At 43.8% G+C, this 23,316-nt stretch overlaps 1 protein-coding gene across 2 annotated transcripts in view; it reads right to left on the bottom strand.

The window, feature by feature from the left end:
• The window catches only part of AP3B1 (adaptor related protein complex 3 subunit beta 1), a 316,263-nt gene that overhangs the window by 218,942 nt on the left and 74,005 nt on the right, over positions 1-23,316 (bottom strand). For both annotated transcript variants that reach the window (XM_044276105.1, XM_044276102.1), the window contains exon 7: positions 14,472-14,654. In XM_044276105.1, the coding sequence (XP_044132040.1) occupies positions 14,472-14,654 (183 nt within the window). The remainder of the gene's footprint in view (positions 1-14,471; positions 14,655-23,316) is intronic.

A 23,316-nucleotide genomic window follows, 5' to 3' on the forward strand; every position in this document is an offset into this window, starting at 1 on the left:
AAAAAAACGAATCCGCCAAAAATAAGGATGACGTCCGTGTGCATTCCGTATTTTGCAAAACGGAACAGCTAATAGAACAGTCCTATCCTTGTCCGTAATGCGGACAATAATAGGACATGTTCTATTTTTGGGGGAACGGACATGGAATGCAAATGGAGTAACTTCAGTGTTTTTTGCGGAACCCATTGAAATGATTGGTTCTGTATACGGTTCGCAAAAGAAAGGGAAAGGACACAGAAAGAAAATACGTTCAAGTGCATGAGCCCTTATCTTCAGGATAGGTTCATCAGTATCAGATCTGGGACCCACACAATCAGCTGTTAGAAGAGGCCTTGAGCGCCACCGCTTCTTCCTAGGCCATTGACATCTCTGTACATCAGTCACATGACCTAACTGCAGCTCAGCCTCATTCAAGTCAATGGGGCAGGAGCTGCAATACCAATAACTGCCACTATGTGAAGTATGGAGCTGTCCTTGAAAATGCTGAGAGCCTGCATCACTCAGCACAGCTTCAATAAGCACACAGGCTCCCTGCAACAGCTGATCAGTGCAGATGCTGGGACTTGGACCCCCTGAGGATAAGTCATCATTAGCTTTTCCAGGATAACCCCTTCAATGAATAAGCCAGGCCTGCTAGGGAAAATTGAAAATTCAGACAGAAAGCCAAAGTCAGTACTGCAAGCGGTGAACAAGATATCTCCTCTTACGTTAAAGAGGACCTTTCATCTGTTTTACTTATAGGAGCTAAATACCTGTACTTGCAGGGTACCCTTGTCTGATGCGGCCACCCGTTTATTTATATTTTTTCAAAAATCGCTCCTGCGCCCCGCTGTGCCCTCCTGAAGTTTTCGCGCTCAGAATGTTAATACTGAGCATCGGTACAGGGAGGAGATGCCAGGGTTTCTCAATGGGATTCTCATTCTCCCTGGCTGTGCCGCGATCCAATCACATCGGAGAGAGTCACAGCCAGGGAGAAGGAGACGCCCGATGAGAAACCCTGGCATCTGCTCCCTGTACTGATGCTCAGTTTTTACATATTGAGCGCAAAGACTTCAGGAGGGCGCAGCGGGGCACAGGAGCGATGTTGATAAAAAATAAAAAACAGGTGGCAGCACCAGCGCACGAGTACAGGTATTTAGCTTCTATAAGTAAAACAGATGAAAGGTCCTCTTTGAGGCATCAAGCATAAATACAAGCCAAAAAGTGCTGCCTACCCAAGTCACCACGGTCATGTGCCACTTACTGACTGCAGATGCACATGTGACCCCCATCCCTGCCAGGAGTTTTCATGTGGGGACCAAAGTGGAGTGAAGACAGTGGTGGACCCATGAAGCCAGAACAGAGCGTCAGAAAGCAGGCAAGTATGCTTAACTCTGGGTGAAAAAAACACTTTAAAGGGGTTGTCCAACATTCAAGTGTTTGGCCAGGATTAGAAAAACATGGCTGCTTCCTTCCCAAAACTCCACATCTGTCTAAGAGTAGTGCATTGTATTGCAGCTCAGAATAAATGTAAATAGGTCAGACCAGCAATTCCACAAGCTGTAGACAGGGTAGTACAGTTTTATTTAAATTTTTTTATTATTTTTAAAGAAACTACCCACATATTTATGATCAAAATGGCAGGCAGTGACGAAGATGAGCCTCCCTAGTATCGCGGGTGATGCTAGGGAAGCTCATCCCTGTCACCGCCTGCCATTGGCTGTCTCCTCCTCCCCCTCCCCAACAAAGGACTGTTGTCATCCGCCCACAGGGAGCAGCAGCGGCAGCTGTGCGGGGATCAGGAGCATTTCCAGGCTCGGATAACCTCTTTAAAGCGGTTATCCGGGCTCAGAGCAGAACCCAGACATAACACCTTCTTCACCCAGGCAGCCCCTCTTATAGGAGCATTGGAGCATTTCAGGTTCTGATGCTCCCCCTTGCCCTGCGTTGATTCGCACAGGGTAAGGTCTTTTTCAGCAGATCCGGTGACATAATGGGTCTCACTCTGGGAATGCTAGGTGGAAGCTTCCGCCTAGCAGTGTTCCCAGTGACGTCACCGGCACTAATGGGTGGGCTTTAGCGCTGCGCTAGCCTATAAAACAGGCTAGGGCAGCACTAAAGACCGCCCATTAGTGCGAGTGACGTCACTGGGAACACTGCTAGGCAGAAGCCTCCGCCTGGCAGTGCAGAAAATATAAACAAACCACTCTAATTCTCCACTTAGAAGGGCTGCCTGGGTGAAGAACAACCCCTTCACGTAGTTGATGCCAAGCATAATAAATGTATATTGTAGGGACAGTGCAGGAACAACTGTCTGCAGTGTCTTCTGTAGAATGGTTTCACAAAGGGAGAGATTTATCTCCCTTGCACCAGAAAAGTGGCTTTTAAAAAGTAATTTTTTAGTGTTTTTTTTATCTGCATGTTCTGTCTCTATCCCCCTCCCCCCAAAGATTTTCCCATACACTATAGGGAAAAAAATAAAAAAACACTTGCATTTTAACAGAACAGGCTTTTTATGGCAAAAATTTGTGTGAAGGAAGCCATATATTTCAAAGGAAAGTCTGGTGGGCAGCCCAAATGATCTCAAACAAGCAGACACGAGATTTCAGGGACAGGCGCGATTGTCTGGCCCTGTCAGTGAAAGTGGTGGGGGAATGGCCAGCAAGGAAAATGAGCGGAACCTATGGGTGCAATGGCAACATCCCTTGTTGCACCAAGATTCATCATAAAAAGGCGTTTTTCTCAAAATTGGGACTACGGATCGGGATAGCAGGAAGTTCACTATATTCGGGGGGGGGAGGGAATCTACAAAGTGGGTTGGCTTCATTTTCAGGTATGTGCTGACAGATTCCCTTTAATAGGCCTAATACACTGCAATAAAGAAGTATTGCAGTGTATTATTAATGCCATTATAGCATAGCCAAGTAACATACCGGGTCTAAGAATAAAAATAAAAAAAGTAAAGTACTAAAAAGAAAATCAATGCGCCCTCAGAGCCCAAAATAGCAGCGTTCATTAGGAGGTTATCTAAAGCAGATGAATAGAATATTTAGCAGAACAAAGCAGCTTTTGCTAATATCGCAGTCAGGGAATTTTCCCAGGATTCATGCCTACAAGCAAGCTCTGAATGCCGACATCAGCAACTTGCTGATAGTGAAACACTACAGCAACTAAATTTCATTTCACCCAAGATCAAATTACTGCAAATGAACGCTAAAAAACCTCCCTGTCTGTACCGCAGGGCGCTGTGGCGATGGAAATAACCAGGAGAGCGCAGCCTGAGCCGACTGGTTCCTCTGATCCTTATTTTAACAGTAGAAAAATTCCATTAAGAAAATCCAGCGGCGTTGATTTTTGGAATGCAATTACTCTAATGAAACACATCACGCTTTTGCTTAATGTGCTCTGTCAGTGCTATGGGTCACGAGGCGCTGTCTTCATTGGCAGTAGGCAAATTATTTCATTAATAACCTAGAAAAAACACAAGTTTATTCTAACAGAGTTTAGATGCGCCCAGAAAGATAGGGCGATAATTGATATATCTTGTTTATCAGCAAGTATAATGCCGTATAATGTCTTCCTTGCGTCTCTGCCGGTTCACTGTGCAACAAATTAGTAACTATCCAAATATTCTCCATCACTTCCCCCTAAGGCTACTTTCACACTCGCGTTTTGGGGTGGATCCGTTATGGATCTGCAAAAACGGATCCGTTACAATAATACAACCGCATGCATCCGTCATAAACGAATCAATTTGTATTATCTGTAGCATTGCCAAGACGGATCCGTCAGGAACTCCATTGAAAGTCAATGGGAGATGGATCCTTTTTTCTATTGTGCCAGATTGTGTCAGAGAAAACGGATCCGTCCCCATTGACTTACATTGTGTGCCAGGACATTTGGCTCAGTTTCGTCAAGCGGACAGCAAAGCGCTGCAGACAGTGTAATGGTGTCCGCCTCCAGAGCAGAGTGGTGACTGATTGGAGACAAACTGATGCATTCTGAGCGGATCCTTTTCCATTCAGAATGCATTAGTGCAAAACTGATCCATTTTGGACCGCGTGTGAGAGCCCTGAACGGATCTCACAAACTGAAAACCAAAACACAAGTAGGAACGTAGCCTTAAGTGGGCTGACGAGCTATAATCAACGCTGAAATCACTAGAGTTTGATGCTAAAATGTACTTTCATCTACCAGATGCAAAACCTCAAATTACCTGTTACATGTGCACTTGGCAGCTGAAGGCATCTGTATTGGTCCCATGTTACGGCTCTTTCACACTTGCGTTCTTGTCTTCCGGCAAAGAGTTCCGTCGTCGGGGCTCTATGCCGGAAGAATCCTGATCAGTTTTATCCTAATGCATTCTGAATGGAGAGAAATCCGTTCAGGATGCATCAGGATGTCTTCAGTTCCGGACCGGAACGTTTTTTGGCCGGAGAAAATACCGCAGCATGCTGCGCTTTTTGCTCCGGCCAAAAACCCTGAAGACTTGCCGCAAGGCCGGATCCGGAATTAATGCCCATTGAAAGGCAATGATCCGGATCCGGCCTTAAGCTAAACGTCGTTTCGGCGCATTGCCGGATCCGACGTTTAGCTTTTTCTGAATGGTTACCATGGCTGCCGGGACGCTAAAGTCCTGGCAGCCATGGTAGAGTGTAGTGGGGAGCGGGGGAGCAGTATACTTACCGTCCATGCGGCTCCCGGGGCGCTCCAGAGTGACGTCAGGGCGCCCCACGCACATGGATGACGTGATCGCATGGCACGTCATCCATGCGCATGGGGCGCTCTGACGTCATTCTGGAGCGCACCGGGAGCCGCACGAACGGTAAGTATACTGCTCCCCGCTCCTACTATGGCAACCAGGACTTTAATAGCGTCCTGGCTGCCATAGTAACACTGAACGCATTTTGAAGACGGATCAGTCTTCAAATGCTTTCAGTTCACTTGCGTTTTTCCGGATCCGGCGTGTAATTCCGGCAAGTGGAGTACACGCCGGATCCGGACAACGCAAGTGTGAAAGAGCCCTTAGTATGTGCCCGCATTGCTGAGAAAAATGATGTTTCAATATATGCAAATGAAGCTCTAGGAGCATCGGCGGCGTTGCCATTACACCTATAGGCTCTGCTCTCTCTACAACTGCAGCGCCCTCTGCCCTTATTGACAGGGCTAGACATGATTAAGTTTTCACTGCCTGGCCCTGCCAATCAAAGTGCAGCGGGCGCGGCAGTTGCAGAGAAAGCGGAGCTTCTAAGTATAATGGCAACGCCCCTGTTGCTCCTAGAGGCTCATTTGCATATAATTAGCCTTCATTTTTCTCAGCAATGCGGGCACATATGAACATGGATCCAACTTCAGCTGCCAAGTGCACATGTAACACGCTGACAGATGCCCTTCAAACATTTGGTCAGAGTATCAATGCAGTTTCTTGGTGCAAAAACATTGAAAAATATGGCATTCTGGATGAACTTCCAAAAGTAAAGAAAAATTAAGTCAGGTCGGACCCAACACTGTTCGCTGATGAATCATGTGCATACAATACGCAGAAGAGAAATAATACCTCGCCACGCACACCCCCTTAAAAATGCTGTCTTGGGTCCGGCTTCTGGCAAAAAAAATAAAAAAATAAAGCCTTTCCACTGATTTTCTAACAACTTTTTATCTATCTTCATTAAAAATGTCCTACCATTTTGTGCAGAGTGAGTCTACGTCCTTCACCTAGCTGCTGGTGCTACTGAAACGGTTAGAGCACTGCTCCTGTAGTGCCCTGGAGCAGGGAGTACTTTGATATTTGTGGACATTTGCCTATATCCCCTATGCAAAGTTAAAACTTCTTACTTTATTTCTCTTGAAAGGGTTAACTGTTATACTGTTTAATACTGTGTACCTGCATTTTATATGTTGTGATACATATCCTGTTCATTATCACTGTATTTACATGGCTCTGTGGAAAGGGTTAATGAATTCTGAGAGACTGTTAGGCCTCTTTCACACGAGCGTGTCCGGATGCGTCCCGGTGCATTGCAGCAAACCCGCGCGAGTAGGTACGCAATTGCAGTCAGTTTTGACTGCGATTGCGTTCCGTTGTTCATTTTTTATCGCGCGGGTACAATGTGTTTTGCACGCGCGTGATAAAAAAAACTGAATGTGGTACCCAGACCCGAACTTCTTCACATAAGTTCAGGTTTGGGTTATAAGGGAAAATAATAGCATTCTGAATACAGAATGCTAAGTAAAATAGGGCTGGAGGGGTTAAAAAAAATATATATATTTTTTTTTTTTAACTCACCTTAATCCACTTGTTCGCACAGCCGGCATCTCTTCTGTCTTCATCTGTGAGGAAAAGGACCTTTGATGACGTCACTACGCTCATCACATGGTCATTCACATGATCCATCACCATGGTGATGGATCATGTGAATGACCATGTGATGAGCGTAGTGACGTCAAAGGTCCTTTTCCTCACAGATGAAGACAGAAGAGATGCCGGCTGCGCGAACAAGTGGATTAAGGGTAGTTAAATTGTTTTTTAAAAAAAATTTAACCCCTCCAGCCCCATTTTTCTTAGCATTCTGTATTCAGAATGCTATTATTTTCCCTTATAACCATGTTATAAGGGAAAATAATAAAATGATCGGGTCCCCATCCCGATAGTCTCCTAGCAACCGTGCGTGAAAATCGCACCGCATCCGCACTTGCTTGGGGCCTTAGGGCTTCGATTGAGAAGCTGCTAATCTTCCAGTTGCCATAGGGTTTAAAGAAGACCATGTTTTGGAGGGAAAAACCCCAGACTTGTTTACCACCAAAAGCAGACAGCCTGACCTGTTAAATGTCTGGTTTTAGCTATGTTGTTATGTCTGGAAAACCTGCTGTGTCATTGCCATTGAGTATCATTGAAGCTTTAATGTTAGGCTACTTTCACATCAGCGTTTTCAATTCCGCTATTGAGATCAGTCATAGGATCTCAATAGCAGAAGAAAACGCTTCAGTTTTGTCCCCATTCATTGTCAATGGGGACAAAACTGAACTGAACGGAACAGAGTGCACTAGAATGCATTCCATTCCGTTTGGTTGCATCCACATCGTGGACAAAATAACGCTGCAAGCAGCATTTTTCTATCCGCAATGTGGTGCGAAGCAAGACGGATTCGTCCTGACACACAATGTAAGTCAATGGGAAAGGATCCGTGTTCACTGACACAATAGAAAACGGATCCGTCATGGCTATAGAAGACATAATACAACTGGATCCGTTCATGACGGATGCGTGCGGTTATATTATTGTAACGGAAGCGTTTTTGCAGATCCATGACGAATCCGTAAAAAACGCTAATGTGAAAGTAGCCTAAGTCTATACCAGACGGGAGCGGAGCTGAAACAATGTATCTGTTTGTGCAGAGTTTCTCCACTCCACCCCTCCCACTAGAAGGTTCTAGTCTAGCAAAAACTGTATATAAGGAGAGCAGTCAGAGCCCCTAGAGAGCTGCAGTTAGGGAACAGTACTTGAAGCGGAGACTCTGCCAGACTACTGAGTGACCAGAAGATGCTGAGATGGGGATACGCTGCCACAGAATCTGGATCACAAGTGTCACGAGGGTATCGAGAACCACGCCTGACTCAGTTATACCCGGGGTCAGGAAGTCGCAGCGGTTGGCTGCACGCTCTATTTAAGATAGGGCTGTTTTCCTTATGGTAGCTTTTCTGGGTTTGCTTTGCAAACCCTTTTGGCTCACTCAGGGATCCGTAGCTCCTTCTCCTCAGCTGTTCCTTGTCCAGCACTCCCAAACCTCCTTATATTCCTCTCTCACACTTCTCTGGTTGCCAGAGATAGAGCTTCCTGCCTGGACATCTATCCTGACCCACTGGAGCTGTGTTGCTGCGTTCTCTGACTGTTGATTCAGAACGCTACCCTCTGGATCCCTGTTGGACCTTTGTGGACAGTTGTTGTCGTCCACCTGGGTGTTTGTGTTTGTCTGTCCTCTCCCTGGTGTTTCCCTCTTAGTGCAGTGGTGAGGACTAGCGATCCCACCGGCCCGTTCACTATCTAGGGCTCATTTCAGGGAAAGCCAGGGTTTAGGCACGTGATCGCCGCACGGGTGAGGAACCCGTCTAGGGACGTCAGGGCAGTCAGGTGCCAGCCGCAAGGTGAGTTAGGGGTCACCACCGTTCCCTCTCCCTTAGGCAGGGCTTTCCCTGTTTTCCTCCCTGTGCGTGACACCGGTCATTACAACATGCCTTCTGAAGAGAAAGAGGGACAGCTAGATTAGGCCTTTCCGCAGCATCAAACCCTGCTTCTGCCAGGGAGGTGACTGGAGAATAGGGATCGACCAATTATCGTTTTTACTGATATTATCGGCCGATATTCAGTATTTTTACCGATATTCCGATAACGTATTGGGAACACAGATCGCGCTGCTGACAGCGCTCTCCGTGTTCCCTCAGCAGCACAGGGGAGAAGATAGCAGTGTCTCCCTCCCCCTGTGCTGCTGCTGACACCAATGAGAGGAAGGAGGACAAGAGAAGGGGAGGGGCTGTGGCCACCAATGAAGATAACTCTTGCATTAAATCATATACAGGAGGCGGGAGCTGCAGAATCACATAGCCAACTCCCGACCTCTATGAGCGGTAGCTGCGATCCGCGGTAGTTAACCCCTCAGGTGCCGTGGATCGCAGCTACCGCTCATAGAGATCGGGAGTTGGCTATGTGATTCTGCAGCCAGCTCCTGTCTTCTGTAAATGAATTAATGAGAGATTTCGCTTCATTGGTGGCGCAGTGTGCCCCCCCCCCCCCCAGCTCCCCCGTATTAATCATTGGTGGCAGTGGCCACAGGATCCCCTCTCCCCTGCTCCTCTGATCAGAGCCCCAGCAGTGTAATCCTATTGAAGCCCTGGCTGTCATAGTAAGCTCCATGCTGTGTGCACAAAGCACAGAGCAGCAGGGACAGTGTGAACTCCTATTCACAAGGGTAGATGTCCAGGCAGGAAGCTCTATCTCTGGGTTCTAGTCCCTAAGGGGGCCAAAAGTTAGTAAAAATAAATAAATAAATAAATAAACAAACAAAAACACCAAAATATCAAGTATAAATGAAAAAAATATATTCACAAAAAAAACAAAAAAACAAATGTAAAATCCCAGAATATCGGTATAAATTATTGGCTATTGGCCTTAAAGTTCACAAATTATCGGTATCAGCCCTAAAAAATCAATATTGGTCGATCCCTACTGGAGAAGCCATCCCAATACCTCGCCTGTATTGTTTTGCACCTGAATTCCACTAATAAAGAAGCACACTGGTATACTGCAGACCCTGACTAACTGGACTTATTTCCCATTGGGGTGCACCATGCCTTACCATCCCTTCTGGAGAGCAGCAACACGTGGTGACACCTGGACGGTGTCCAGGGGAGCCTAGCGTAGCATTGGGGCCACCCCAAACCAAGCCACTGCACTAATACTTCAGCAGCCTCCTGGACACACAGATCAAGCACATATTACTATGAGAAAAGTGTGACAATAGCAGCAGGTTGCAAACTTAATGTCAAGGAGAAAGGAATGGAGAATGCAGCATTATTCAAGGTAACCATTGGGACATGTAAAATCACTTTTCCACATCAAAGGTGTCCATAGCCTTGAATAATTGAAATAAGAAATTTTGCTTAAGAATGAATAAATAAATAAATAAATAAAAAGTCTGTGTGTAGCCCTAGCCTTATAACATGGCTCATCTGTTTGCATTAATCCAGGTGTAATAATGAATAATCCCATCCCACGATACACATCCATTGGATGGAGGTTTTAAACAGTGCGCCAAAAGTATCCAATAATTGCCAGCTTTCCCATTGGTATGCACGGCACTGTGCCTCCGCTTCCTCCTCACATCCAAGTTATTCAGGAATCAACACACCATCAATATCAATTCACTGAGAAAACAGAAATCACATGGGATGGGAAGTCATTAGTCTGAGAGAGACTGTGGTGAGACACTTGACACAAAGGAAGTGTTCGCCATCGCCAAGGTAGATCTCCATAGAACTAAATCTGCTAACGTTCATTTGACTAATCTCTAGAATTCATTAACCTAAAAAGGTTTAATTTCCATTTTCCTGCATCAGCTCTATTTATGAAATGTTGTGCCCTATAAAGACGCTGTTATTTTCCATAGTGAAGCACCCTCTTAACAAATCTTCTCATTAATATGTAAATGTAAAGTCAATCGGTCTTCTCCCTGACAGCACTATGAATTGCTAGTGCACTGTATAATCTGCTTTGACTTGGCATCCGCTATTTATCATGAAATATGTCAGTTAGAAAAATTATGGAGAATGCGCTGCAATTGCTAAGGCTGCAATCTACTTTGTCAACGCTTAATTGTTCCTTAAATCTTACATTTACATATAAACAGCCTAAATTCTGATCCATAATGACACACAAACTAAATTAAAAACCTCTTGGGCATCTCAAGAAATCTTGTTATAGGAATACAATATAAGAAGAAGGGGATGGGAAAAACTACAAATCCAAATCTTTACAAATGAACATACTTAAAAAGGTTCAGAAGAAGGCTCCCCCCCCCCCCAGAAACAGCGCCATCTCCTACACATTGGCTGTGTCTGGTACTGCACCCTTATTCTCAGTCATGTGAACAGGACTGTGTGGCAGCCTCATTCACAGGAAAGAGCTGAAAACCCCTCATTTTCAGGATTAGCAAGGGTCCCAGAAGTCTGATCCCCACCAGTCAGAAAAGTATAGCATACCATAGAGATTCCACCTCTTAGGGCTAATTCAGAAGACTGTATATTTGTGCCTGCATCGGTTCCACAATTTTGCGGAATAGATGTGAACCCATTCATTTCAAGGGGGCCACAAAAAATGCAGACAGCACACCGGGTGCTGTCCGCATCCGTAATTCTGTTCCGCAAAAAGGATAGAACATGTCCTATTCTTCTCCGCAAATTGCGGACAAAAACAGGCATTTCTAATAGGGCTTGCCGTTCCGCAAAATGCAGAGTGCACACAGCCGGTATCTGTGTTTTGTGGACCGCGAAACAGATACGATCATCTGAATGAGCCAGAAGTGTCATGGAAAAGCCTCTGTAACAATTTAACCTCTTGGAAGGACCATTCACACTTTTGACACAGATTCCACGTGGAGAACCACTGAGCAGTAGCACAGAAATTGCCTCCCATTGCTTTTAATAGGAGGCCACAAATCCATTCATGTGGCTGCGTCAAAAAAGGACATGCCTTTTCTTGGAACGGTGATGGACGTAAACTGCAGCCTCCCATTAGGTGCAGAATCCAAGTCAGATCCTGCATTCTAAAGATGGTGTGGACAGTCCCTAATATTTTCATAATCAAAAGAGAGAGCATGTCTAGTTCTCAACCAACAAGAAAGTCATCCCATCATTACACGCTACCCAAATACTCTTTAAAACACAGCAGTAATATAGTAAACCTATACTATGCAGTCTATACTGAATTCCATTCACAGATGATAGATCGGTCATCAGTATAAAAATCTTGGAAACCCCCTTTAAACCTTTCAATAACCCGTGATGTACCTGTATGTCACAGGGGTTGAGGTATTGTATGGAGCGGGCTGCTACGGTGAGCCCGCTCCATACGCGGTGGGTACTGGCTGCATCATACAGCAGGCATCCGGCCGCAATGATGGGGGAACGGCTATCCTGCCGAATCCTGTAATTTAACCCCTCAGGTGCCAGGATCAACGCTAATCGTGGTAACTGCGAGGCAACGAAGATGGATGCAGCTCCCTTTGCCTTCTGATCAGAGCCCCCAGAGCGAAATCAAGGGGCTCCAATTGGATATCATGGCTACCTGGCCGCGGCTGAAGGCCTTCCAGGCCTGCCATGCAAAGCTTCCTGCTGCTGTGTGCACAAAGCACAGCTCAGGATGTAGTCTGTAAAAAACCTGTTCGCCCTAATAGATGTCTATTAGGGTGAATAGGACAAGGGATCAAACCAGTCATCAACTTTATGCAGCTCATACTAACGGCAGATTAAAGTAGAGACGGGTGAGTTGATTTCAGCGGTCTGTCATTTATAAGTTAAAAGTAAGTGGTTGCCGAGAACCAACATCACAATCATTGCAGACTGGGCCTGGAGAAGAGTCACAGTCACCCGAAAAGAGTCCTGGTTATTCATGAATTCCTGCTCCCCTGCCCACCTGCTGATGACTGACCGGCTTCTACCTAGTTTTCTCCCTTTCTCTCTAGTAGAGAACTGCCAGTCATCAGCAGATGGACAGGAGAGCAGGAGATTAGGAATAACCAGGACTCTTCTCAGGTAGATTTGACTCTTTTCCAGGCCTGGGCTGCAATGATTATGATGCTGGTTCTCAGCAACCACTTACTTTTAGCTCATGAGGGACACACCGCTGACATCAGCATTTCTTCAACTAATGTATGCTGCCCTCAGTGAGTTCAGCATAAAGTTGATGACGGGTTCTCTTTAAACAAAAAGTTAAAAAAATAAGTTACCCAGAAAAATGTAAACTTTAAAATATTAAAAGTTTAAAATCACCCCCTTTTCCTTATTTTACATATAAAAATATATTAACAATAAAAAACTAACATATCAGGTGTCACTGCGACCAAAATTGTTTGAACTATTAAAATATATATTTTTTTTAATTCCTGTGTGGTAAACGCCATAATAGAAGGGGAGAAAAAAAAAAAAAACACACAATTTACCATTTTTAGTCATCTTGTCACCTTCCCCCCCCAAAATTATTTTTTTTTATACAGTGATCAAAATGTCATACGTACTGCAAAAATAAAAATGGTACCAATAAAAACTACAGTACGTCCCGCAAAAAAAAGCCCTCATACAGCTCTGTGGATGGTAATATAAAAAAGTTATGGCTGTCAGAAAATGGCCCTTAAAATATACAACTTATCCCCCCCAAAAAATAAGCCCTCATTCATTACGCTATATGAACGGAAAATTAAAAGTTATGGAATGTGGGGAGGAAAAAATTAAATGCAAAACCAAAAATGGGCCAACCCATAATTATTGGAATACAATTTCTGAAATTCTCTAAACTCCTGTAAGTAAATATACAATGTAATAATACTTTTAATAATTTCAAGAAATCTATGAATTTGTTCTCAGTACAAGTTAAAAGCTATATAGGTATATTCTAGAAAGGCCTCATGCACACAACAGTTGTTTTTTGCGTCCGGAAATTGTGCATCCGTCAAAAAAAAAAATTGATGCAGCATCCGCTTTTTTTTTGGAGGATCCGTTTTTTTTCCACAGATCCCTTGTAATAAATGCCTATCCTTGTGCGCATTTTTTTCAACAGACGCGGAACACAAACGGGTGAACTATCAGCATTTTTTTGCTGACCCATTGAAATGAATAGGTCCCCAACCTATCCGCAAAAAAAAAACGGAACAGAGGCCGAGAAAAACAACTGTCGTGTGCATGAGGCCAAATGCAGGGAATCATGTGCAAGTCTAAACAGGACTAAAAGAAACATGAAAACGTGGAGCTGCTATAGTCAGTGCAGCCATGGAAGGATTGTCCTGCTATTGAAAGATTCATACTTGCATGCTACCTGCAGCTCCGATCCTGCGCACTCGCTCCCGTGGGTCCATCTTCCGGTCTTCAGCTTGTTTACTTCCTCTCCGGATTGATCACCTACTCCGCTGCAGCCAATGACTGGTGGTGTGTCCACAAGAGACACATCACCACTGAATCAAGTCATTGGCTGCAGCAGAGCAGATAGCTATGCCATTGCAGGGATGAATTAAAACAAGCAGAGGACAGGAACCGGCACACAGGATCAGAGCGGCAGGGAGTAGGCAAGTATGATTCTTTCCATAGCAGACGCAGGCTCCCCTTTAATGCTGCCTTCCTGTTCCCTCCAGCAGTTCTGTGATGACTGCAGGCATGACCAGTAGTGAACTTCCTCCCCGGTCTTTAGAGGAGGAACTTACCACTGAGCACATTCAGGCATTGCAATTAAGGAACTTGGAGCAGCAGGAAGATACCTGGTATAAGGGTCAGGGCAGAACACAGGAGAGGGGAGAACTGATTATCTATCACCACTAGAACACCATGCTTACCACTGTTCATAGTATAAGAACAGGAGAGGCGAGAACTGATTATGTATCCCCAGTAGAACATTTATCACCTACAGCTCATCACTGTTTTTGATAAATAAGCGCAAAATCCTGGAAGCCCACTGCAAAGGGTTAATGTACTGTTCACTGCCAACTATTCCGCAGTATTTTATAACCTGAGTGGACGTACCCAAAGTTAGAAACTAAATTATTATTTAGGCTGGAGCTATACTGAGACTTTTTGTAGCACCTTTAATTGACTGAGTGATAGCTGTAGTCCAAAGCACAATTGTATGTAATCTTGTGCCTGCAGCTGTCACTCGACAGTTAAACTCAATTAAAGGTGCTACAAAAAGTCTAGGCGTAAGCTCAAGCCATAGCATTAATAAACCTCTCCACACTCACCTCTGTCCACGGGCTGATAAACTGAGTACGAGCATATCGAGTCAGCATGTGAATTATAACCACCTGGCCCCATTCCTCCACATCCACCAGCAGGTTACACAGTTTGCGATAATTTTTGTGAATCAGGTCAATTCGGTCTGGACAAACCTCTTCAAAGGCCATCACGACACTACCTGCAACAAGCTAGAAAACAAAACAAAAAATTAAGTCATGCTCATCACTGAGGACAACCTTTTTATATAGAGGTTTTGAGTTCCATTACCAATTTCTTGTATGTGGGTTAGGATAGTGTTCCTCAACTCCAGTCCACAGGATCCACCTGCGGATCAGGTTTTTAGGATTTCCTTAGTATTGAGCAGATGATATAATTAGTGTGGCCTTACCACAGGTATTCATTCTGTGGGATATTCTCAAATCCTGCCCGGCAGGTGGGCCCTGAGGACTGGAGTTGAGGAACACTGAGTTAAGATGTTTAAATTACAGGAAAGTGGGAAATGGATTCATATAAAAAAAATTTGCATGTCCAATGAACCCTAATGAGAAGTTGGTGTGAAATGATGTGGCCTTGTCTACAGGTGGGACTTCTTGTCAACTCACAAACGACATCCATGATTTTGTATTAAGGTATGGAAACTCAGTCAAGTTTCCTTAAGCAGTTTTGCAAGCCAAAACCAGGTGAGAATATATATAAAAAAAAAAAAAAAAAGAGGAAACATTGCATTGGTCCTTTTATAATGTATCTCCTTTCATGACCTACTCCTGACTTTGGCTTTCAAAACGGCATCAGAAAATCAAATTTTGTGCCCGTATACGGGGATAGAAAACTATAGTGCATCCTTATCACAGACACATGAAGTCACAGCTGAGATCTCTCTTTAGTGTCAGGACCCTGGCCAAACAACTTCCTATGGGCTCATTCATGCAACCATTGTTGTTTTGCGGTCCACAAATTGAGGACCCACAAAACACGGATGCCATGTGCATGCCACATTTAACGGAACAGCCGGCCCCGAATATAACAATCCTATCCTTGTCCGTAATGCGAACAATAATAGGACATTTCCTATTTTTCTGCGGAACCGACACGCGGACAAGGAACGCACACAGAGGAAAAAACAAAAACAGAACCGGTACGGACAAAAAATACTTTTGTGTAGATGATCCCTATATATCTCAGCACATGGATGATGCTGTAAAATATCTGCTGTTTCTCACAATAAAACAAACACATAAAAAGAAGTATAAAAGGGCTAACATTTCCTTCAAGCAATCAGTAAAGCATGCATAAGGAGATGTCATTTTCTGCACATACCAAGATATCACACGGTCACCGGCAACGTATACAGCAGAAATAAAGAGACAAAACCCCAGGGGAGCATAAAGGTTTGATTTATTGAAAGCAAACAGGATTACTTGTAAGTAGCAGCAATTTCCCAAATGACTTTAAACGGTAACTGAATGAAAAGACCAGTTGATGATGAAAAAAAAAAAAAAAAAAAAAAAGTTATTTGTACTAATATTAATATTTCTCGGCTTCTTTCTCTTCCTGTAGTATTTGGCCAACGTTCTGTACATTAATATGCACCCAACATAACAATCACAAGAAAACAGAGCAGAATATATACTTGTTATTATGCTAAGCAAGCTGGAAGTCCTTGGGGGATTTTATAAATTACCAATCAGCATAAGCGTGAAGTTGCATTTATTGACTCCAGGCCCGTCCATATACAGGAGCCTGCTGGTACCAGCATGAAGACAACTCAATCCACAAACCAAGCATCTATTTGGAAGAACTAAATAAAATACATCAGGCATGTTAGGATAATTTGCTTTTCCTGTCATTCATAGCATGAAAAAGGCCAAAAGATATGGTTAGCTATGCACACACAAGAACATAAAGCGGATATAAAACATCATCAGGTGGCGGTTCATGCCAAGAATTTAATTTGTAACTACGTTATGCAACTGATGTGTGTGGGAGCTCATTACTACCCAGGAACCACTCTCTAACTAGTTGTAAACAATCAAAGAACGCAAGTAACACTCATGAAGTCAAATTTACGTGGCAGTCAAAAATAGAGCCTTTATTGGATGTGTTAACGGTAAAGAATCAGAGAAAGGGTTTGTGGTAACAGCAATGGTCATAGCAGGGATATCTTGGTCAACTACAGTGAGACAGCTTTGAGAAGACCATTCAAAAGTGGTCTTCTACCAGGATGGTCTACTCAAAATGATGGTGATTATATGGTGGAACTCGAAATCTGCCATAGGAAATCTGGCTTGGATAAGCGAGTGCTTGACTCAAGAGGTGTTTATGGAGTGCAGCGATCTATGCTTCAGAAGCCAGGCAATGCGGTGAGGGAGGGCATACCTTGACAAGCTCAGATGTTCTGGACCAAAGATGCAGAAGGACACTTGGCTTCAAGGCCAGTCAGTGACATCAGTGCTCTACTTAAATGGGTTCTCAGACAATGGGGGTATATTGCTAGGATATGCCCCCATTGTCTGATAGGCGTGGGTCTCGTTAACAGAGCCTTGAAAGTCACATCAGGTCCCAAAGGTGGAACCCGTATGTAGCGGATTGTATTTAGCCTGGCCTGTTTAATTCATGTAAAACGACATTCGGTTAATTGTATGGCTATGTATTGTAAACTGTAATGTTTACCATGTTAAATGCCTCCTCCCCTCCCCCTTTTTTCCTGTCCCATTGTTTTCCCCAGCAAGGTGTTGTCTCAGGGACACTGGGAGACCAGTAATCTAGCTGTTCTGTCCCTCCTCCATCTCCCATCAGCCCTTGCTATCGTCTGGCCCCACCCTTCCTTGTACCATGGTCATCTATGTGCCCCATTGTATGTAAATAAGGCTGTTGGGGGGTTTAAAGTGTGTGCTATGTCTAAATAAAGTTAGTTATGCTCCTGATGCTGTGTGTCGTCCAGTCATTGGGATTGCTGTTGGGATATTATTGGATTATTTTGCCTGCTGGAATTACTACTCTATGGATTTATGATACTTGTTCCTGAGCCTCACTTGGATCTTAAGTGGAGATTAGCTGTGGAATATCAGCTCTCCGCTACACCGTACCTTTTAAAGAATGGGGGCATACCCTAGCAATATGCACCAACCGTCCTAGATGATACAACCCTTTAAATCCTGCCGTGGGGCTGCTCAACGCCAGTTATTGTATTTTTAACCTGGTTCCTAATGTGCGTTAGATTACTTTGTGCATATTGTACCTTCATCTCTCTTGGTTCTGACTCTGCTTGTTTCTGTTATTGCAATTGGAAACTGTTTTTGGCTTTGACATTTTACCACCCTGGGTATTTTTTTGTTTGTTTTTTTACCCCGGCTAGTACAACTAGTAAACCTGCCAGCTCCACCTTCTGGCAGCTACCCGTGAACACAAATAGGTATTTCTTCCTATACACAGGGACTGCTCAGGGTTAACACGTTTTTTTTCCTTACTGGGATCACCCCATCGTTATAGGGTTGTTTCAAGGAAAGTTTGCCAGCTCCTGCGGAACCAGGTAGCTAGTACCAAGATGATTTTCACAGAAGTCCTAGAAGCAGATAGATATAACAAAAGGAGTCCAAAATATTACACCTGGTCATTTATTTATTGAGAACATGGTCCCATATTATATGTCTGTGAGTTGCAAATGTATGTGAACCTTTAGGATTATCACAGCCTGATGAACGTATTAAAAAAATAAAACTAAACTTTATTTTAATCTATTTAAAATAGGGCAATTCCTATATGTCACAATTCGTGACCATCAGGCAACCAGACTTAACAAGTGCAGATGGGAATTATGTATAACCCTCTACACTCATTAGAGTCTGGAATAATTCTTAACTTGCTAGCAAGGTGCTTGCACATTATTATCAGCACCTTGCTAGCAAGTTAATAATTATTCCAGACTCTAATGAGTGTAGAGGGTTATACATAAGTCCCATCTGCACTTGTTAAGTCTGGTTGCCTGATGGTCACAAATTGAGACAGACATTCAGGAATTGCCCTATTTTAAATACATTACAATAAAATGTATTTTTTAGTTTTTTGAATACGTTCATCAGGCTGTGATAATAGACAACCTTACGAACGTTAACCAGATCATTCGATTAGTGTGAGATAGAACCTTTAGGCCTCTTTCACACAGGCGTTGCGGGAAAAGGTGCGGGTGCGTTGTGGGAAAAGGTGCGGGTGCGTTGCGGGAACATGCACGATTTTCCCCGCGCGAGTGCAAAACATTGTAATGCGTTTTCCACGCGCGTGACAAAAATCGGCATGTTTGGTACCCAAACTCGAACTTCTTCACAGAAGTTCGGGCTTGGGATCGGTGTTCTGTAGATTGTATTATTTTCCCTTATAACATGGTTATAATGGAAAATAATAGCATTCTGAATACAGAATTTATAGTAAAATAGCGCTGGAGGGGTTAAAAAAATAATAATTTAACTCACCTTAATCCACTTGCTCGCGCAACCGGCATCTCTTCTTTTCTGTGTACAGGAAAAGGACCTGTGGTGACGTCGCTCCGGTCATCACATGGTCCAGCACATGACCTTTTACCATGGTGCTGGATAATGTGATGGACCATGTGATGACCGGAGTGACGTCACCACAGGTCCTTTTCCTGTACACAGCAAAGAAGAAGACAGAAGAGAAGCCTGGCTGCGCGAGCAAGTGGATTAAGGTGCGTTTAATTATTATTATTTTTTAACCCCTCCAGTGCTATTGTACTATGCATTCTGTATTCAGAATGCTATTATTTTCCCTTATAGCCATGTTTTAAGGGAAAATAAAGATCGGGTCCCCATCCCGATCGTCACCTAGCAACAGTGCGTGAAAATCGCACCACATTCGCACTTGCTTGCGATTTTCACGCAGCCCCATTCACTTCTATGGGGCCTGCGTTGTGTGAAAAACGCACAAAATAGAGCTTGCTGCGATTTTCACGCAACGCACAAGTGATGCGTGAAAATCACCGCTCATGTGAACAGCTCCATAGAAATTAATGGGTCCTGATTCAGAGCGGGTGCAATGCGTTCAACTCACGCATTGCACCCGCGCTGAATACTCGCCCGTGTTAAAGGGGCCTTAGGATTAACAGATAATTTGAAGGTGAAACCAAAACCAGGTGTTTTCAATCAATGGGATGACAATCAGGTGTGAATGGACACAATGTTTTGTTAAAAAAAAAAAAAAAAGGGGATCTATCAAAGTCTGACCTTCACAACATATGTTTGTAAAAATGTATTATAGGATGAGGAAAGGAGATTTTTGAGGACCTCAGAGGAACAGTTGTTGACGCTCATCAGGCTGGAGTTAGGACTAACCCATAGTCAGACTGTGTACAAATGGTGGAAATTCAGGACTATTATTGCCCTCCCCAGGAATGTTTAACCAACAAAGATCACTTCAAGAGCAAGGTATGTAATAGTCAGCAAGGCACAAAGGAATCCAAGGTAACCTCGAGACAACTAAAAGGTCTCTCACATTAGCTAATGTTACTGTTTCTTGGGTCCAACATCAGCAGGATACAGAACAACATGGTTTGCATAGCAAAATTGCAAGTAGAAAGTCGCTGCTCTCGAAAAAGAACATTGCTGCCTTCTGTAGTTTGCTAAAAATCATGTGGACAAGCCAGAAGGCTGTTGGAACAATGCTTTGTGGACGAAGGACACCAAAATAGAACTTTTTGGATTATTGTAAAGAGGACCTTTCACCGGTCCTGACATTACAATGTAAGTACCTGGCAGTATAGGGCATTATTAGTAGATGTCTCCCTGGCTGTGAGCGGTGAGCTTTATTTTCTCCATGGCTGTGACGCACTCCGCTGAGATTGGGTAGCTCACAGCAAGAGAGAAGAAGGTGCCAGCTGAGAAACATGCCCGTCTCGTCCTCCCTGTACCGATGGTATGGATTAGCATACAGGGTGGGAAATGAGAACGGGGACACAGCGGGGCAACATGGCCTAAAAAAATTATATATACTACAGCCATGACACCTACTAATAGTGCCCTACAGTGCCAGATACCTACCGTATATTGTAATGTCAGGACTGGTGAAAGGTATTACTTGAAATACCAGTTATGTTTGTAGAAAAGAATAACACTGCATTCCAACCTTATTCCATCTGTGGTACTGTCATGGTGTGGGCCTATTCTGCTGCATCTAGGCCAGGATGGTTTGCCATAATTGATGGAACAATACATTCTGAATTCTTGAATCTCACAAGAACGTGGGTAATGAAGCAAGACAATGGCCCTAAGCACAAATAATTCCACGAAAGAATGGCTAAAAAACAATAAAGTTGAAGGGGTTTTCAAAGAGTTTTTTTCTTTTACTAATGACCTAAGTCATCAGTATCTGATTGATGGGGGTCCGACATCCGACACCCCAGCCAATCAGTTTGAGAAGGCACCCTAGATTGTATAGTGGCTGTGCTTGGTAACGCAGCTCGGCCCCGTTCACTTCAATGGGGCTGAGATACACCTAGGACCACGTGACCGAGGGACATGAAGTCACATGGCCTAGGGAAAACGGGAGAAGGCCGCAGCAATACTGCAAACCTATATAATTAATTAAACAAAAACAAAAAAAGCTCTTGGAAAACCTCTTAAACATGTTGGAATGGCCAAGTCAAAGTTCTGATCTTAAAGGGGTTTTCCAAGATTTTAATACTGATGACCAGTATCTGATCAGTGGGTATCCAAAGCCGGGAGCCCCGCCAATCAGCTGTTCGAGAAGGCAGCGGGGCTTGCAGTAGTGCTGCAGCCTTCTCACAGCTTTTTCTAGTTCATCGGTCACATAGTCTAGGCGCAGCTCAGCCCCATAGAAGTGAATGGGGCTGAGCTGCGACACCTAGCACAGAAGCTATACTATGTACAGAGCTGTGCTTGGTGAGCAGAGAGAAGGCTGCGGCGCTCACAGGAGCACCAGTGCCTTCTGAAACGAGGGATCGACACGCGGGACACCTGCCAATCAGATACAGATATAAAAATCACTTTGAGGTGACTGTCAGGTCACTGTCACTACAGTGAGATGTTAGAGTGACATCAAAACAATGGCAGTGACTGTCTGGGCCCATGAAAGGACATACCTCCTCTATGAACGGCGTGCCAACAGGAACCTGAACAGAAACAGCAAGCAGTGAATACATTGCGCTTATTATTTTTTGCATTTTTGATAGAAATATATGTTCGGTTTATGTGCTTTTCTTTTACCCAGACAAACTGTTTAAGGCACAATATACAGCCCGCTTTCTTCAAGGAATTACAGATGATGCCGGCAGCAATATACTTTATGTGGAAAACAGCTACACAATGTGTCACATTCAAGGTCCCCAAGATGGATCATGCCTCTAACCCTGTCTTTCACTCTGGAGAAAGCCATTCAGCAGCTGGAAATCATGGCTAGGCAAGCCAAGAGCCACAATAATTAATCACTGCATTAAGAGCTGCCATCTCCAGCACTAACACCTTCATCTGTCCACAAATCTCCTAACCCACCAACTGGAACATGTGAACGCCGCTTCAGAACACCCCATGTATTCATACACACAATGCACGGCCGCCGAGGGGGATTCAGCAAAATGCTGCTACAATATAAAAAGAATCAGACGTACAACCGTAAAAAACCTCAAAGAGCAGCAGCAAAGAGTCAAGAGCTAGCCAAAAGAGCCATTTCCATCAGAGAACGTCTGCTCCTAGATTAGAATGTAAATTCCTTTCTTGTCTCAGTAAGTGGAAAAAACAATTCTCTGCTCATCCAACAAATTTACTTTCTGACGTCTAATTTTTTTCATTCATTTTGGATATAATAAAGTACTCAGCTACTTCCTAGTGATGCAATCTGCACAAACAAAAATCTATTTCGCATTAGTATTTCTCAATCATTCCTGCTGGCATGCTGCTCTGCTCGCTGAAAATGGACACAGCCCCCAACTGTAGAAGACAAGCCTAATATTATAATACATATAATAAAGACGAGAGATAGATAGATATGAGAGAGAGAGAGAGATATGAGAGAGAGAGAGATATGAGAGAGAGAGAGAGAGAGAGATGAGATAGAGAGAGAGAGAGAGAGATATGAGAGAGAGAGAGAGAGATATGAGAGAGAGAGAGAGAGATATGAGAGAGAGAGAGAGAGATATGAGAGAGAGAGAGAGATATGAGAGAGAGAGAGAGAGATAGATATGAGAGAGATAGATATGAGAGAGAGAGAGAGAGAGAGATACATATGAGAGAGAGAGAGAGAGAGAGAGATATGAGAGAGAGAGAGAGAGAGAGAGAGAGAGATATGAGAGAGAGAGAGAGAGAGAGAGAGAGAGATATGAGAGAGAGAGAGAGAGAGAGAGAGAGAGATATGAGAGAGAGAGAGAGAGAGAGAGAGAGATATGAGAGAGAGAGATATGAGAGAGAGATAGATATGAGAGAGAGAGAGAGAGAGAGAGAGAGATATGAGATAGAGAGATATGAGATAGAGAGAGATAGATAGATAGATATGAGAGAGAGAGAGAGAGAGAGATGAGAGAGAGAGAGAGAGAGATAGATAGATAGATATGAGAATAGAGATAGATAGATATGAGAGAGAGATATAGAGAGATAGATTAGATAGAAGATAAGAGAGAGAGAGAGAGATAGATATGAGAGAGAGAGAGAGAGAGAGAGAGAGAGAGAGAGAGATATAGATATGAGAAGAGAGAGAGAGATATGAGAGAGAGAGAGAGAGGAGAGAGAGAGAGAGAGATATGAAGAGAGAGAGAGAGAGAGAGAAGAGAGATATGAGAGAGAGATAGATATGAGAGAGAGAGAGAGATATGAGAGAGAGAGAGAGAGATAT

The sequence above is a fragment of the Bufo gargarizans genome, chromosome 1 (genome assembly GCF_014858855.1).
Source record: "Bufo gargarizans isolate SCDJY-AF-19 chromosome 1, ASM1485885v1, whole genome shotgun sequence".
Lineage (NCBI taxonomy): Eukaryota > Metazoa > Chordata > Amphibia > Anura > Bufonidae > Bufo > Bufo gargarizans.